This window comes from Mastigoproctus giganteus, chromosome 10 (assembly GCF_048544385.1).
Source record: "Mastigoproctus giganteus isolate SK-2022 chromosome 10, ASM4854438v1, whole genome shotgun sequence".
Classification (NCBI taxonomy): domain Eukaryota; kingdom Metazoa; phylum Arthropoda; class Arachnida; order Uropygi; family Thelyphonidae; genus Mastigoproctus; species Mastigoproctus giganteus.
Window position 1 is genome coordinate 137,004,622 of NC_143584.1, and position 19,274 is coordinate 137,023,895.

The 19,274-nt window shown below is 36.5% G+C and overlaps 1 protein-coding gene across 1 annotated transcript in view; it reads left to right on the forward strand.

The window, feature by feature from the left end:
* The window catches only part of LOC150079306 (progranulin-like), a 149,650-nt gene that overhangs the window by 114,041 nt on the left and 16,335 nt on the right, over nt 1–19,274 (forward strand). Inside the window, exon 8 of the mRNA XM_090383027.1 lies at nt 8,728–8,818. Coding sequence (XP_090239153.1) covers nt 8,728–8,818 — 91 coding nt within the window. The remainder of the gene's footprint in view (nt 1–8,727; nt 8,819–19,274) is intronic.

Genomic DNA, 19,274 nt, shown 5'->3' on the forward strand with positions numbered 1-19,274 from the left:
CCAAATATACGATATCAAAATTATTCTTTGCATCCAGTTCCTTTGTGACCACATCATAGTATCCAATCAAATTGGTCAGACAAAACATCCCCTTAACAAACCCATGCTGTGTCCGAGCTATAACTGAAGTCTTTTCTAGATGTTCCTGCAATGCTTCTTTAACTAATGCCTCCATTAATTTTCCTGGAACAGAAGTTAAACTAACAGGTCTGTAATTACCTGTGTCACCCTTTGATCCGCCTTTGTGGATTGGGGTCACATTTGCACAGCTCTAGTCCATGGGTACCTTCCCTGAGTCCAAGGAATCTCTCATAATTATGGCTAAGGGTTTGCTTACTTCCTTTGCTGCCTCCTTTAATATAACTTGATAGATTCCTTCCAACCCAGGTACCTTTCTTATGTTTTTTCTTCAATAATTTCTCCTCCACTTTACTCTCAGTTATTACTAGATTACGTTAACTTGTCATTTTAGTTTGTACACTTAAATGCAGTAAAATGTATGTTTGATTGTCATGATTGCCATTTGCATGATTTCTCATATTTCCATTAATTATGCATTTTACCCTTTGGGAAGATGTTCATGGCAATTAGGTATATCAGGTGGAGTCTTTTTATTGGATTTCATTCACAGAGATATATGTACCATCTAACAAATGCATTTCGAACATTTCTGCAACCCACAACGCATCGCAAAATTCACAAGTGATGCAGTTTTTTTGTCCACCACTGTATGTCCATAAATTGCGAGTGTTCTCTGGTTGATTTATCTGTTTTGATGGAAGGAAAAACTTAGCTGTTCGCTCCTGAGACCGACTAACTCAGCCGCGGAGTAAAAAAAAAAAAAAATTCTCCGCTTTATTGACGAGATTCGAACTGACTATTTCCCACACTGTGTGGGAAGACAGTGATTATAACCATTGTGATACCCCCGCCGACTGAAGGTAGAGGACTGAGAATTTGAACACCCATCTCTGCTGACCACACAATTATTTACATGCATTTGACAGACATCTTATACCAAAGCGTCAGCGTCGTAATCCCAGGGGCTCACATCTGGTGAGTATGGGCTTGGCATACCCAGGGTCCTGAACTGGATATCATCATTCTTCTCTTTTTTGGTGATTCTCTTCTACTTTTGTCTCTCTCTCTCTCTCTCTCTCTCTCTCTCTCTCTCTCTCTCTCTCTCTCTCTCTCTCTCTCTCTCTCTCTCTTAGGGTAACTCGGGAATTTTTTTTTTTTTTGGCTGGTGCAACATAAGCCTCGGGCTGGCTTCCTTGCATCGTATAGCTAATAATAATAATAATAATAATAATAATAATAATAATAATAATAATAATAATAACTGCTTCAGTTTTATATCAAAAACAAACAGAGACCTGCGAGGGCATGTGTTAAATTATAAACATCAGTCGCAGTCATTGAACAATTTATCACCAGAGGTCACCATTAAGGACTCTAGTAGGCGCAGGCATAGAAGGGTTTAAGAGTATGGATTATGGAGAGAGAGGTTATAAATATCCTTGACTTCTGATAGTCATTCTATCAGCTGTAAAATCAGGCGGGTATTACGCACTTGACTTTTGAACGTTATTTCTTTATCTGCTCTAAAATCGAGAAAATAAGTATACCACGCTCTTCTTTATGCGGGTCGAAGTCGTCGTTTCATTTTCTAGCAGTTGTCAGAAATAATATTTTTGAATATATGTTGGATTATATTGATTATATTTGAATATTGTATATCACAGTTTCACGAAGTAACGGATAAAATGTTTACCGTAAGTATTTCGCCACCTATTGCGAGCAGTTGAAGGTGCATGATTTTTTCTTAACTCTGAAATAAGCTGGTAAATACAACAGATAAAATAAAACGTTGAATAAATAAGTATTAATTTTTTTTAAAATTAAACTCCTAGTATAAATAGATTAGCGTACTTATCTTCAAAAGTAAAAAATTAAATTTGAATTTGTACTGATGTTTGCAGTTACAGTTTGCCCCTGACTTCTTGCTCATATGATATATGTCCGAGAATTTAAGAAATATTATTATTAGCCATATGATTCAAGGAAGCCTGCGGCTTATGCCACACCAGCCAAAAAAAAAAAAAAAAAAATTATGAATTACCCAGAGGGGGAGGGAGGGAATCGCCAAGAAAGGGAAGAATGATGATATCCAGTTAAGGACCCTAGCCGTGCCAAGCCCATACTCACCAGATGTGAGCCTCCCTGGGGTGAATATATTAGATAAACATCAGCAGGAGAAGGTGAAAACTGCATGTCTAGATGCAGTTTGCATTACTTTAGGTAATGCAGAATGACAGAACCAAGCACAGTGCAAAACCAAAAAAAAAAAAAAAAAAAAAAAAATTATTAATAAAATGAAACAAGTCATTTTTATTTTATCTCACTGTATGTGATCACCATTTGATGGGTGGGGCATCATGCTGATTTGTTTATGTATCAGTTGTGATTTTGCATTGATTTGTGTAATCCTTTTATGATGCCATCAACCATGATTGTGCCTGTGGCCTTCCACGAAGATTAGGCTGAATGGTTAGTTGTAATTTCTTATTTTTAATTTATATTTAGTAGCATTGGTAAGGTTGGTATATTCAAACTCTTATCTATGAGATTTCATTTAATTTGGCCATACTATTCTTTTATTCTAACTTTATTTGATATACATATGCCTCTAAAACAGTTATTCTTAATTTTATCCCCACCCCTTATTTTTATTTTATATTTTTTATTACTAATCTATTAACTTTGGTTTCGCAAACTGCTTGAACTTGAACTTGAAAAAGAACTGCTTGACTTGTAATTTTGCATTACATAAAATGGATGGTATTTACAAATTAATGGTGCTTTCTCCTTCAAAGTAGTGTCCTTCCATGTCAAAGTATTTCCAAGGTTGCTGAAGATTGTTTAAGCAGCTTTGGGAGTAGTTTTTGGGAATATCTTTCATACACTCTTTTGTCCTATGAAAGAGTGTATGAATCTGTTTGAGTGTAGGTAATGCCTTTAAGTGATGGCCTTTCTAGTGATGATATTTAGTGGATGGGGTAAGACTGTAATTATCTTTTTGGCCAAAAACTGCTTGATATACACTGCTGTTTGTGGATGCATCTTTTACAGTAGCAAAACTACTAATTTTGGGCCCTCCCTTACCATGACAATATTCTTGAATAGACTACCACTGTGCCCTTAAACAGCCATGCCAAATCAACCATTGAGTCCCTGAAATTTGAAAATTATTAAAATCTGAAGAAGTCATAGGGAAAAACCTTAATTATATATACTGATGAGTCAAAACATTATGACCAGCTGGTCATTATGCAAATCGAAGCAACTGCAGGTGAACTACGGTGCATGCGCGGACCGGAACGTGGTATAAAAAACACCTGATAAGGAGCTCCATTAATCAGTGTTACTCTTGTTCTTCAGATGGCAAAGGCAGCGGACTTAAGCAGTTTTGACAAAAGCCAAATTGTAATGGCCAGATGACTGGGTCAGAGCATATCCGAAACAGACATGGCTGGTGGGGTGCTCACATTCAGCCATGATTAGTACCTAAAAGTGGTCTGAGGAGGGGGAACCCATGATTATTATTTTACCTTTTCTTTTTTTTTTTTTTTTTTGGCTTGTTCAGCATAAGCCTTAGGCTTCCTTGCGCCACATGACATACTATTACTATTGTTGCGTTACAAGAGGTTTTTGAAAAGATCATAGCCTGGGTACGAAAGGTTAGTGGAACAGCATTAGAAATTTTTGTACTTAAATGTATAACACTCCAAATAATAACCCACCAAGTTTCATGCACTTTCAGTAAGATCTTTGTTTAATTACAGTCCAAGTCGGCAAAGTTGATTGAATGAGGAAAGATGAACAAAATCAGTCACCATGCAAAATCAGTTTCTGCAAAACTGTATTTGGTGAAAAAAGGGACTAATGCCAAAGGCAATTCATGAGGATATGGTTATTAAACTGTAGAAGGATGTCCTCTTCCTATTCCATGGTTACATCTAGTGAGTATGGGCTTGGCACACCCAAGGTCCTGAGCTGGATATCATCATTCTTCTCTTTCTTGGCGATTCCTTTCTACTTCTGATTTTCTCTCTCTCTCTCTCCCTCTCAGGGTAACTCGGGGAATTTGCTTCCTTGCACCGTATGGCTAATAATAATAAAAAATGAACAGCAGAACTTTAATGCAGGGAGAACCTGGAAGATGACCCACACTGATGAAAACCTGCAACATCCATTACTCCAGAAATTGTTAGCAGTGTGCATGATCTGATGATGAGTGATCAAGAAGTGACAGTTTGGTATGTTGCCAGCATCTTGGGCAGTTCATCTGAACATGTGTACTGCATAATAAAGAGGTTCTCACTATGAAAAAGGTATCAGCATGATGGATCCCAAAGTTGTTGACAGCAGAACAAAAACACACAAGAGTTATCAGGTCAAGTGAATATTTGCCTCAATTTCAAGCAGATCTGGCAAATTTCTTTGCAAGGTTTGTAATCATGAATGAGATGCGAGTCCATCACTTTCAGTCAGAGACAAAGCAGTACAAATAATGGAAACGCAGCCCTTCTGCTTCTCCAAAGAAAGCCTTCCTGTTAAAATGATGGTATTGTTTTTTTTGGATATTGATGGAATGTTGCTAGTGAATTACCTTCAGAAGGGCCAGATAGTCACAGGGCATATTGCACAGACCTTGAGGTTTTTGCATGAAAACATCAAAGATAAATGCCAAGGAAGCTCAGAAAGGGAGTATCATGGCTACACTGCATGAGTGCAGCTTTGAAATCTTGAATCATCCCCAGTATTCATTACATCTAGCACCATCAGACTTTCACCTGTTTCCTAATTTGAAAAACTACCTGGCTGCCATCCATTTTCCCACCAACAATGATTTCATTGCTACGGTAGTTGCTTTCCTGGAAGACCAAGAGAAAACTTTTTTCACAACTGCAATCAATGCATAGCAACATTTGTTAGCAAAACTGTATTGACTCTAAAGGGGACTATTTTGAAAAGTAACATGTTACCAGACACCTCAAATAAATCTTTCATACTCAGGCCACAAACTTTTTAGAATGCCCCTTTTTGCTCATGTTTCAAGTAACTTCCAGTGTTGTAATCTTGAACCAAGGAGTTATGCTTGCTCTTTAGATTTGTTTAAATTACCAATAAAGTCATTGAACTCTTTTTGCTTAATTAAATGTAGTGCGTTGCAGTTTTCTTGTTAGTGGCCCAAATCTGTTGAAGAGGATAGTACAGAAAAGTCTGCAACACAAGAATACTCTCTGTATTCATCACTGCTTCCTTTAATCCCATGATTTTTGGAGATCTGGTATTGGTCTTCATTATGTGGAACAGTTCTTATTTCAGATGATATGTTAGGATATTTGATGCTATGCTTGCCTTTTCTGGATATCCTTGATATTTGTAGAAATAGAAATCATCAGTGTGGTTGCACACTCTTTGCTACACCATAGAAACAGTTAAAGGAATACTTTAATTTTCTAGTTAGCCTTAGCACATCCTGAACTTTGTGATGCAGGTAATTCAGCACATGTGCAAAGCCAAGTTTTGTTCTGATCATCAATCTTGCAACTGAAGTACAAAGGATATGCACACTTACGTAGTACATACAAAAAGTTCTCAGAATGATAATATGCACACTTACGTAGTACATACAAAAAATCCCAGAATTGCATGCTGGTATTTAAATGGTTTGGGCTATAACCATAAGATTTCATGGGGCATTGATGTTGACCTTCGTACACTTGCTTGCCAAGTGGGAACTGGCTTGACCACTTCACTCATGTCTCACAATTGATTGATCGATTGCAGAATGTTGAAATTTGAACAGTGTGCAAGTGTCAAGTTCTAAAGTGCTGAAGAGATGCTGCAAGCATTACAGAAAGTGTGGTGGCAATGCTTTGAAGAAAACAGCAGTTTACAGTTGGTTTAATTGATTTAAAAATGGACAGGAAACACTGGAAGATGAACCTTGCAGTGGATGCCCTTCAACATCGCGAAATGATGAAAATATTACAAAAGTGAAGGAATTTGTGCAAAATAATAGTCGAATGACTGTTGTTGAGATTGCTCATGAAGTTTGACTGTCCATAGTCTCAGTACACAAAATTCTGACAAAATTTAGGGATGCATCACATGTGCAAAGTTTGTTCCACGTTTGCTGTTGGACAATCAAGTGGACTGCAGGAAAGCCATTGTAGGTGATTTGTTCGAAGGATCCACTCAGGATCCTGAGAAAGGTGGTCACTGGAGATAACAGTTGGGTGTTCACCTACAATCCTGAGGCCAAGGTGGAATCATTAGAAATGGCACACAAAAATGGCCCTGTGGCCCAAGAAATCTCACGCATTCAATAAAATACAGTGTCAAAGTCATGCTAATCACTTTTTTCAACGATGAGGGTATAGTGCACCATGGATTTGTGACCTAGGGGCAGAAGCATTACTGCTGCTTATTATGAGGTTTTGACACATTTGCTTGAGAATCTAAGGCAAAAACAACCTCAAAAATGGAAGGATTGCTGGATTCTACACCATGACAACAATATGCCCAGTCACGTGGCAGTTCAGCAGTTGACTGCAAAAAAAAAAAAATCAGTCATGCAGCAGCCTCCCTACCAGTGGCATAGCTACCCCTTTTTTTGGGCCCGGAGGCAAAGAACATGTTCGGGCACCTATTTAATTAAACTTGCAAAAACAATCAAAAATATAAACAAAGATGATTTAAAAAATTTAAACCATTAATAATTCCTCCTCTGCTTCTGTTGACACTGTAATAAATATAATGAATACATTTTTGAAGGTATAAATGATGTATTAAAAAATAAACTGAATTTATATCAAACCCTATTTTTTATTATTGTAAAACAAAACCCAATAGCTTTAATTACAGGTTAAGATCAACAGAAATACATACAAAATGATCAGTAAAAAAAATTTACTGTATATCTACAAAGTAAATAAAGTTAACTAGGTAGTAAGAAATCTTTATTCACATTAACAAAAATTCAAGCCTTTAAGTAAATGAATAATATCTATAAATAATAAGATTTGAATTAAAATATGCATGAACTTAAAACCTCAGTAACAATAATAAATATATACATGAGATGTATTGTTATTACATGCAGATATAAATGACAAAATAAAAATACATAATAAAAATACAGAAACGTAAATAAACACTGCAGAAAAACATACACATATATAATAGTTTTGGAGTAATTTTAAAACAAATCATTGTAATAAGTAACCAACTGTATATGTTAAATCTAGTCTATATACACAAAAAAAGTTTTATTAAAAATGGCGATTATAATATATTGCCATTTTTGACCTTAAAATATTCCTGCATAAGTTAGTCTTTCCAAGGACCCACACCACTGCACTCTTGAACCAAATGGAGTTTAGCTGTCTTTTGTTCACCCAAGGAATTCACCAAAGCCCAAAGCTGATCTCATGTTGCAGGCCAAGGTGATACATAACAAAGTTTTGTAGGCGATAACATACTTGCCCTTTAAATACCTTTCCTATTTGATTTCCACACACAAACACATAACTAAGGAGGTCACAAATTAATATGAAAACAATTAAATAAAATTAGCCAAAAATGCCAGGCCCCTAAAGGGCCTGGGTCCAGAGGCTATTGCCTTGCTTGCCTACATGGTAGCTACACCACTGCTCCCTACTCTCCTGACCTTCACCTTCTGACTGTTCCCTAAACTGAAAATGGGGCTTTATGGTCTTTGTTTCGCTACAGTGGATGATATCAAAGAAAACAGCTAAACAGCCTTACATGTGCTAAAAAAACATGATTTTAAAGAATGTTTCAAAACTTGAAGACCAATGGAGAAAGTATGTGTGCAGAAGGAAGGTACTTTGAAGGTTTGATTAGGTTAGTAAACCCAAGTGTTCAGAATAAACTTTTATAGTAAAATTCCAGGAACTTTTTGAATGTTCCTCTTAGTAATACTGCAGATTTCTTTTTCTGAGTTTTTGTTATAAACTGTACAAACATATAATAGATTGTCAGAGTGATTCAGGCACTACATTTTCTTCTGCTTAAATATTTAAACAATACAATGTTAAGCAAGAAAATAAATGAACAATATGTAGTAGATATGCAAACTGTACCTGTATATTCAGCTACAACTATCTTTCAGAGGTGGGAAGCAGAAAGACAGACATTACTTCCATCTGTGAACATTATAATGTGCAGGTAAAACAACAGATCAGTATCATATTTACTTTCCTAAATAGTAGTAAGATATATGTATTATAGGTAAACACAAAAACCTGTATATGTAGAAATTTTAACTTGATGAAAAATTAAGAATTATTTTTGAAATCTGTGCATTAAAATTTGGCTGCAAACAACTGATATATTAGTGGAGATAAAAATTGTTGGCCAGTGTTATCATTCAAAATAAAACATGCTAACACTTCAAAAGCATGCTGATAAAATTTAATTTTTATTCAAAATAAAATTTAATTACAATAACAATAATTTTGTTCATTTTGATCATTAATTCATAAACAGATACATGGTGTGTGCATCAATCACCATGTTTATTTTAGCAGAGAACTGAATTATTTTCAAGAAATATATTCATTTGTGTATACATGATAATATGTTCTTTAATATATTATAATTAATTGATATTTATTTTGTTTTGTCCAATAGCATATGGTGAAAACTTTGTGCATATTTTTTATTGCACTGTGGATAGGTGTGTGCAGTAAGAAGTGCCCAGGTGGTGAAACATGTCCTGATGGTAAGTCAGAGAAACTGAGTTAAAAGCAGCATCAAGCTTTTTTCTTTTGTTGTTTTTGCATCACGAATGATAGGTCATATTATAAGTTCCTTTTCAATATATAACCCCAGAGGGCTCACATCTGGTGAGCACACCCAGGGTCCTGAGCTGGAAATCATCATTCTTCTCTCTCTCTCTCTCTCTCTCTCTCTCTCTCTCTCTCTCTCTCTCTCTCGTTAATTCAGAAATTTTTTTTTTTTTTTGGCTGGTGCAGCAGAAGCCTCAGGCTTCCTTGCACCGTGTGGCTACGTAGCCCGAGTGGTCAGGCACGTGGGTGCATAAGTACACGTGCCTTGAGTGACCTGGGTTCAAGCCCATGACTGCTGAATATGGTGCTGTTTCTTGTATTCATTCTCTCTACCTTGTGAACTTCTTTGACCGTGTGGTCATCCCGGAGTATAAACAGAAAATTTTTATCTTATTTATTAATTATAATAATAATATAATAGGCCTCTTCTTGAAATGTGAAAATTGTGAAAATTATTTTCACAATTTTGAATGATTTTTGAATTTAAAAAAAAAATAATAAAAAGAAAGCATGAGGCAGCTTTGCTTTAATGAGAGAAGTCGGCTTTTTTATTATATTAAAAACACTGGAGAATAACAGAAAAGCATTGCACATGATGATGGAGTTGGTGGTGATGGAAGATTATCAAGCTAGTAGGAAAATTCTCTTTATATAATTCTTTTTAGAGACTACCATAGAATTTTTTTCAGTATATCTTCAATAAAAGTAACAAAATATTTTCTCCTACACTAAAAGGACAGAATTCATGGGATACCTGGTTCCTGGGTAATGTGATGCTGTCACCCCTCTCGCTAGTGGACAAACCCACCGCTTGACAGGTATATAGGTACACTGCATCCATGTAGATGGTAATTCAAAGTCAGTATGGATAAACATCATGAGTTAACAGACTTTGAAAGAGGGATGATAGTGGATGTCCGATGCATTGATCACTCAATCTTGGAGGTGGTACGGAAATTGCACCATCCCCGTTCAACAGTAACGAGAGTGTATCAGTAATACGCCATTTCTGGAATAACATCTCATCGCAGACAGCACTTTAGGCAGAGAAAGGTGGTGGATGAATGTGGCCATCATCGACATCTGTCTCGCATTGTTTCAGCCAACCAGAGAGCGACAGTGGCACAAATCACTGCCAGCTTCAACGAGGGAGGTGCCAGAACTGATGCATCCCTTCATGGTCATCATGCACCCACAGGGCAATGAACTCTTCTAGCAGGACAATGCTCCTACCCACAGAGCTGTGGTGACCAGAACATGGTTCAAAGAGCATTCCACAGATTTTACCACCATTGAATGGCCTCCCCATTCACTAGACATGAACTCTGTCGAGCATCTTTGGGCTGCTGTGGAAAGATCCATTCGAGCTTGGGATCCTCCACCCAGGAATGCAACAGAATTGTGGACAGTGATGCAGCAAGCATGGATAGAAATACGTATGGAAAGCTTTCATGAACTAGTGGACTCACCATGTGACTGCCCTTATCTGGGCAAAAGGTGGACCTACCCATTACTAGATAGTTATCCCATGATTTCTGTCCACTCAGTGTACTACACTGTTATTTATTTATTTATTTTTATTGAAATATTACTTTCTTCACAATTTGATTGTGTGTATTATTTTTTAGTATTTAGTTAAGGCCAAATGATGCAAAGAAACCCTTTCTGTGTCAGGCAAAAATAAATAAATGCAATAAAAAAAGTAAAATAAAACAGGATATTCCTATTGTTCCCATTTCCACAAGGTAAATATCCAATTATGCCTTAAACTTAGGCAGACTCACTGGCTCTGCCATGTTGGGAGGCAATTTACTCCAATATTCTACAACCCACTGTTATAGGTGAACTTCATAAGACCCAGTCTTTTATTCCTTGCTATTTTATATTTGTGTCTCCTAGTTTGTTTCTCACCTGTGAGGGAGAGCAAACCTTCCTCATTCATTTTATTCAATCCCTTCTGCACCAGTTATATCTGTTTTGTCAATTATATATGTTGTTGTAAAACTTTGTCGTTAACACCTTCTAAGACATTCTCATATGTACATCACGTTGCAATCATCGCCAGTCTGGTTGTCCTTCTCTGAACCCTCTAGAAAATCTGTGTTTTATATGTGGTTGCCACATCCAAGTACAGTAGAACCCCGTTAATCCAGACTTTTGGTTAATCTGGACTGGATTTTCAGTCTGAGTGAAAATTTCTAACTATCAAAAAAATATATATATATTTCTGTTCACTGACATTTGGGAGGGAGTTTAAAATTTAAAACTGTAAAAAAGATAAGCGATCAATAACAAAGAACATTGCATGCACAAATTGCAACTAACGTGATACACACAAGTGAGAACGGAGTAACAAGTTATGTGACTTAAAAAATAGGAATGAAGAGAACATTCTGAAAATTTATTTATGTTTTTGATATGATTGAAGATTTCATGGAGGGGAAAACACATTTCACCATAATAAAGTAAAAACCCACAGAATTCCAGTTGTCGGTATTATCGCAAATTCAATAAGATCGTGTTTACTATCCGTTTATAATAGATTGCACTAACAAAAAAGCCTAATAAACGGACTACTAATTGTTTTTATTGTTTTATGGTTGTGATCTCCAGAAATCCAACTGGATCACTAGGTATGGTTGGAGACGATCATAGGGTAATCTCGAGTGCTGACCTATTCAGTTGACAGCTGCAACTAGCATTATCTTTGCTTATCTCAGTTCTTTAGTGTGTTTTTCGTGTTTTTACTTGTCTTTATTTATTTTTTTGTGGTTTTGGGTTTACAGAAGATGACAACAAAAAGAAAGTGTGTTACCGTCTTGATGGAACAAAAACTGAATGCGCTTGTTCGCATTGATAAGGGCAAAAATTAAAACTTTATTGATTTGTACAGTATTTTGTTTACTTACCATATTCTTTTACTTTTTATAATTTTTACTTTAAAATATTGTTTTATTAATTTAATATAAAAAACAATTTAATTAAAAAAATTATTTAGTAACTTGAAATAAAAACTGGTACATTAAAGATAGCTTCCAGTTAATCCAGACCGAATGTGGTTCCGTCAAGTCCAGATTAACGGGGTTCTACTGTACAATATTCCAAATGCAGTCTGACCAGCACTTTTAGAAGAGGGATAATGTTCTTCTTTCTCCTAGCAAAGACTATAAATCATAGGATACAGTGTTCTTTCCTACCTGCTTGGAAAATTTTGTGTCATATTGAATCACAACAAATCTTTTCCATCATGAACTACATTTAGCTCCTCTTCCCTTAGCTTATATATGATTCAGGATTTTTGGTCCTCATAACCTTAATTTAGAAGCATTAAAACTTTATTTGCTATTCTTCAGATCATGTATGTAACTGATCCAAGTGTTTTTGAAACAGTGCTGCCTAGCTTGAATTGTTAACCACTCTTCCAATTTTAAAATCATCAGAAAACTTTGACAACTTACCTTGGATACTGTCATCTATATCATTTATGAAAATTATAAATAGGAGGGAACCCAAACTAATCCCTGAGGGATTCTACTTAAGCTGGTCCACCCTGAAGGCTAATAATTAATTACAACTCTCTGTCCCTATCTTTTTAGCCAGCCTAAAATCCAGTGTAAGCTCTTAGCAGTAACTCCAGCTCCTTCCAGTTTATGTAGCAGCCTTCCATGAGGAATAGTGTCAAAAGCTTTACTAAAGTCTAGTTCAGTGGTTCTCAAACTTTAGTGACATAGGATCACCTTTTAGTTAAAAAAACTTTTTGTGAACTCTTTGGATATTATATGTTAACTCCTTGAATCATCTGTATGGACCACCAGGGGTTCGCATAGTAATTTACCAGATAGGTCAGGCATGACTCCTCTTAACAAACCCAGGCTGAGATCTATTCAAGATACTATTCTTGTCAGGCTGGTCCTGAATCGCATCCTTAACTATAAACTCTGTGATCCGTACCATCAGCCGACCGGGCTAGCCGAGTGGGTAAAGTACCTGCCCGGCAACCCCAAGGTCGCGGGTTCGATTCCCGCCTCGGGCTTGGATCAAAGTACTGCAAAAAACCTTGGGAGGTGCAATATGGCCACAGAAGCCGATGCGCCAACAACTACCAAAATCAAAAAAAAAAAAAAAAAAAAAAAAACCGTACCATCAAAGCAAAACTTCCTAGCCTATAGTTACCCAACACCTCTTTAGCACCACCATCATGAATTAGGGGATATTAGCACTTCTCCTCTGCAAGGAAATCTTCCCAGAGTCCAACAGCACTCTCTCATTAACATTCCCAGTGGTTTGATGTGCTCATGCAGCCATTTTAATTACATTTGCATATATATGCACACTCTTCCCCTGGAGCTTTGTTCTCTTTTAATCTCAGTATCTTTTCTAACAAACACTTTTTTGAGATCATTATATCACTTATTTTACAGCAGCCTGATTCTGTGACATTCCACATAGTTTCAAGCTTATTTTCAACTGTAAATATCAATGAGAAGTATCTGTTCAACTTATCTGCCATTTCTGCTGGACTTTCCATTTCAACTGGTTAAGGGACCTGTTGGATTTAGTGTTGAATAAAATTGATAACTTTGATGTAGCACCAATCTATAACTATTGGAAGAACTAAAATCATAGTTAAAACCATAGCAAGAACTAAAATCATTTCCTTTTGGGAACCAGTGTAATTCTTTACTAGTGTTCCTCTGTTTGCTTCATCATATTTGTGTATCCAGATCATGTATGCTCTGGTTAGACATTGGTTTTAAGCCCAAAATTCCTTAGGCACTATGGAATCTGAGTCTGACTGTCCATATACAGACCATCTGCATGGTGATCATTTGTTGCTCATTTATTAACTTTGCTTCACTTACTTCATTGGATAGTTACCCCAAGAGATTTTTCTTAATCTTCATTTGTAACATGGGCTTGCCATTGTTTCATCTCTTAGTTCAGTTTATTATTACTTTTTTTAATTCTCATTTCTGTATATTCAAATTTTTGATCAAGCCCTTTAATTTATGGTGCAAGGGCTTACCCAGCACTTGCACCAAAAATTAAAATAAGCTTATGGACTGTGTTATGAGCAGCTAATTTTTTTGACTAATTTTACCCTTGCTTGAATTAATTTGTTCAATTGACCTCTTTCATTTCCTTTACTTATTCTGTATCTTCAGTCTTCATTAAAGACTGTTCTTAGATGTGCAAAAATTATGAATTTGTTGTTAGTTTTTTATTGTTTAGCTATACTCAGTGTTACTTGTGTTTTCTAATTTTGTTTACTTTTGTTTTTGTATAATCAAATTTCAAGCCAAATTTCTTAAGATTTTCATCTAGTTTATTCAGAGATTATTAAAGACTTGGTAAACTGCTGTTTAACAGCACAATATCACCAACATATGATGATGTAATTTTAAAATCTCACACTCCAAACTTTGTGAGTAGCATACATTCTTTTATTAAATAATCTATGAAAATTATAAAAAGAAGTGGCAGAAAAGTGCAGCCCTTACCTTAAACCATTTTTTTTTAGTGCTTCATTAAAGCACAACTGCAGATTTCTGTTTTTAATTGGTGAGTATGATAAGTAAAATTTTAATATGACAATAATACTAGATTAAATTGTTATTCTCCTTTAACATTATTCACATTCAAGTTATCTTAGTGGTGTCACCCAGCTAAGTTCTGCTGGTTTTTGGGAAACTAACTGTTAAAAAGAGCAGTTTTTTATTGATGAAATATTGATCTACCACCATTAGTTCAGTCAAGTAATTTGTGTCAGTAGTTAGCAAAAACATTTTAAACTTAATACAAATATGAAACTGGAGTAAGATAACTTTTTACAAAAACATTTAAAATATGATTTTTTTTTATTGTTATTAGTAGTAGTATTGGCAAATGATGCAAAGAAGCAAACTTATACAGTATCAGAAAAAAAAAAAAAGTTGATGAGCTAATGTATGCAGTGAGTTACATTTAATGTGCATTTGATTTGTTTTTTAAATTAAATGATTTTTTGTTTTCATTTGTTGTGATTAATAGAAATAAAAAGTAAATATAGTTATCTCCTTATCAATTAATTATTAAGATTATAACTTTATAGAGTAGTTAATAAAATTGTATAGATTTACTTTCTCTGAACTTAGCCATTTCGTTTAGTTACAGATGTATAATATTTATTATTCTCCTCTCATATTACCCTTTTAAGGCTCTTTTCTTTGTATATATGTATCTTTTCACAAGCAACATCACATTCCTTGAGGTTGTCACAGACATTCTTTCAGATATGCCAGACAAGCTGTACTTGCTACCCGGGAATCTAAAACGCTGATGGAACTGATATTCAGGTGACACTCAAGTCAAGTGGACCCAATTTCGGCAAAGTCCGGATGGTCTATGACAGCCAAATCCTCTGCTTGCACCTTCACGATGGTGGGATTGTTAGTAATCCTGGGTATAACCTCCATGCACAAGTAAATGGTGGGTGACCACCCAGGTGTGAACCAACGTAAGCAGGGGTCGAGGTGTAGCACACACACACCACATGGAGGAATGCCGCCCCTCTATGTTACCAGGCAGTACTAGGTGGTAGATGACTCTCGTCAACAGGTGCAATACCACCACTTTGCTTATTGGAGGCTTGAAGTGGTGGAACCATGTTTAGTCTCTAGAGCTAAGTACCAGTCAACCCTTCCCTATCTCTTCCATGATGCAGTATGATTGATGACTTTTGAGGTTATGATAACATCGTGGCGAGATCCAATATTCCTTACATTTTGAGGGTACAGCTCTAACACGGTGTTCACAGGCTGGCCACTATTTAGTACACCGGACCTAACTTATTGGTAACTCTCTAGGAGGCTTCCGGATCAGCTAATGTATAATCTTGCTACCTCTACTCTGCCAGATAGTGACTGGAGGGAGTCAGAGTAATGTGTATGCGAGGAGCATTGTCGAGGCCACATTATGTCAGGGATCTGGGTATATTCTTACTATGTGTATGCCACATCCAAAAATTTCATTACTTCATGCACCATGTCCCCCCCACTTTTTCTTACTATTGAATACACCATGAATTGTCAAACTAATAGAGAAAGCTTATCTGCGAAAAGATCTAAACCTCCCAAGAATTGAGAGGTTTAGATCACAAATCATTTCACAAATATACGTGGTCTCAATTCTAATCTCAACGATGTCCATTTCCACTTGCAGTCTGCCAAACCCCATGTACTTTTTCTGACAATCTCAGTCATCGATTGATTCAACTACTGCTCATCTCAGATGCCCAAATTATTCGCTGTATGATTCCTTTCGCCTCAAAGGTGGTACTTATGCATATGTCCATCCAGATATTCCCTGTAAGAGAATTGGCAATTTGGAATCTCCTCTCTTTGACCTTCTCTGGCTTAAAATCTCTCTACCTCATTGTGTCAAATTTATCTGTTCTCTACTGTTCTCCCAACTCCACTAATCACTTGGAACTCTTTGACTTCCTCTCTTTGCAACTTGACTTTCTCCAGTCCAACTTTCCTAACAGTGAGGTAATTTTCCTTGGTGATTTTAATGTTCACAACTCCAGCTAGCTTCTGTTTTCTAGTCACACCGACCCAGCTGGTCGAGATGCTGAGCCTTTTGCAATTACTAATGGCCTTGCACAGATTGTTCATTTACCTACAAGAATACCAGACAATCCTAATCATACAGCCAACACACTTGATCTTTTTCTCACAAACAACCCTTCTAAGTACACAGTTGAAGTGAGAGGTCCTTTAAGCCCTTCAGATCACAACTTGGTGATTGTCTCTTCTCCAATGGAGCCTTTATCTCATCCGTATTCCCAACCTCTTGTTGTTTGGCATTACAAGAATGCAAAATGGGATGACCTGTGAGATTATTTTCTTCTTTTCCTTGGTCGGATTACTGTTTCAAAACTTCTGATGTCAATGTTTGCTCAGATCGTATCAGTGAAAAATTATTCTTGCAGGAATGGAATCCTTTATCCCACAGTCCACTTTAAAATCTCGTCCTTTATCTAAACCTTGGTTTTCCAATAAATGTGCTAAGGCTGTTCAAGAGAAGAATGTTGCATATCGTAATTGGCTTGTTTCTAATTCTTAAGTTTCATTTTCTGCCTACACCAAAGCTCGCAACAATTGTTATTAATCAATAGTTATTAATCAATCCAAACTAGAGTTAGAACAGGCGAGTAGAAAACTTGCTTCTTGCCCTACCTAATATAATAAGCTAGGCATTCTGGTCTCTTGCCAAAGCTATTGGCTGCAACTTTTGCCCATCTGTGTTCCCACCTCTGTCCAAACCAGATGGTTCTGTTGTCACTTCAGCCAAAGATAAAGCTGACCTGCTAGCATCCCATTTTTCTTCCAGCTCATGTATTAATGATCTTGGTAAAACACCTCCCACAATTCCCAACACACTTTGTTCAATGCCTCCTGTGGTCTTCCGTCAAAAGGATGTCAGAAGGATTTTGACGAATGTTGATGCTACGAAAGCTCCAGGTCCCGATAGTATTTCTCCACTTGTTCTGAAAACCTGTGCTCCTGAACTTACTCCTATTCTTTGCCGCCTTTTTTCATTTTTCTTATATCAAAGGTGTTTTTCCTTCTGCTTGGAAATTGGCTCATATCCAGCCAGTTCCTAAAAAGGCTGACAAATCTCTCCCATCCAATTATCGTCCCATTGCAATTACTTCTACTCTTTCTAAAGTAATGGAGAAATCAATTAACCGCCAATCAATTAACTTAAACTACATAGAAACCTTCCATCTGATCAACGATCGCCAGTATGGATTCCGTCAGTGTTGATCCACTGGTGATATTCTGGCTTATGTTACCCATTTATGGACTAATTCAATGGAAAAGTTCGGTGGAACACAAGTAGTTGCTCTTGACATCTCAAAGGCTTTCAATTGTGTTTGGCATAAAGGTCTTCTAAACAAGCTTCCATCTTATGGTTTCCCAACTGTTTTTCGTAATTGGTTATCCAGTTTTCTCTCCGATCGCTCACTGAGGGTGATGGTAGATGGCTCTCTGTCTTCTAACTTCTCCAATAATGCCGGTGTCTTGTAAGGTTCAGTTCTTTCCCCCACTCTTTTCCTCTTGTATATTAATGACCTTTTTCCACTGACTGGAAATCCTATCCATAGTTTTGCCAATGATAGCACATTGCATTCCACTTTCCATTTTGAGAAACCTTGTCCTGCTCAATCAGCTTCAACTTCTTGAAAATCTGCTACTAATTCCTTAAATGCCGATCTTCAGGTAATTCTCCAGTGGGGCAAAGACAACTTAGATGATTTCAACCCTTCTAAAACTCAGTCTTGTCTTATATCTCTCAAAAAGGATTCTTCTGCTCCTATCTTTAGTGACACTCCGATTTCTAGGCAAAATGATATATCTCTTTTGGGGATTACCCTGACTTCTAATCTCTCTTGGCCCAATCATGTTACAAATATTGCTTCCTCTGCATCAAAAAAACTTGGTTTTCTCTTTCGCTCTCGGCGTTACTTTTCTTCCAAACAGCTGCTCACTCTGTATAAATAGCAAATCCGTCCTGCCATGGAATATTGTTTCCACATCTAGGGGTGGTGCCCCCAAAACCTCTCTCGGGCTTCTTGATTCCATTCAGAAGAGGGCAGTTAGGTTAATTAATGATTCATCTCTAACAGTCTCTTCAGTCACTGTCTCATAGACATACTGTTTCTGCTGCATGCCTCTTCTACGGATATACTTCCTTGGGCACTGTTCTTCTGAATTGGCTTCTATAATTCCCGCTCTCTCTTTCAAAACAGTCCAAACACATTCCGCCAACATCCATTTACTGTCCAACTTCAAACTCACAGAACCAACTTTTCATCTTACTCGTTTTTTCATTCTACTGCCGTTTTCTGGAACAACCTTCCTTCATACATATTTCCTGAAAATTAGTCTACAGAAGTTCAAGTCCAATGTCAACAAATATCTTCTTTCATCTTCTCAACCTCCAACCCAAGCACGGTACTAAGTACTGTAGGTTCTGATACTTCTCGTGTTTGGGGTTTACATAACAATACACGTGAAGCATGCACAGACTGTCCGAAAAGCTAATAATACGCATTAAAACAACATTTAATCTATTAATTTCTTTTTCTATACAAATTGTATACAAAAAACAAATAATTTATAGATTTCTCTTGTCTGATTTTAGTGAAATTTGGTTTGCTTGACAAATATTTCTAACAAGTCCAAATACAAAATTGCATGAAAATCCGTCCACTGGGAGTCTTTCTGTTAAATATGAATAAACCGTCAGATGGACATGGCAAAGACAATAGGTGGATAACATATACACCAATGAGCCAAAAAACATTATGACCAACTACCTAATATGATGTTGGTCCTCCAC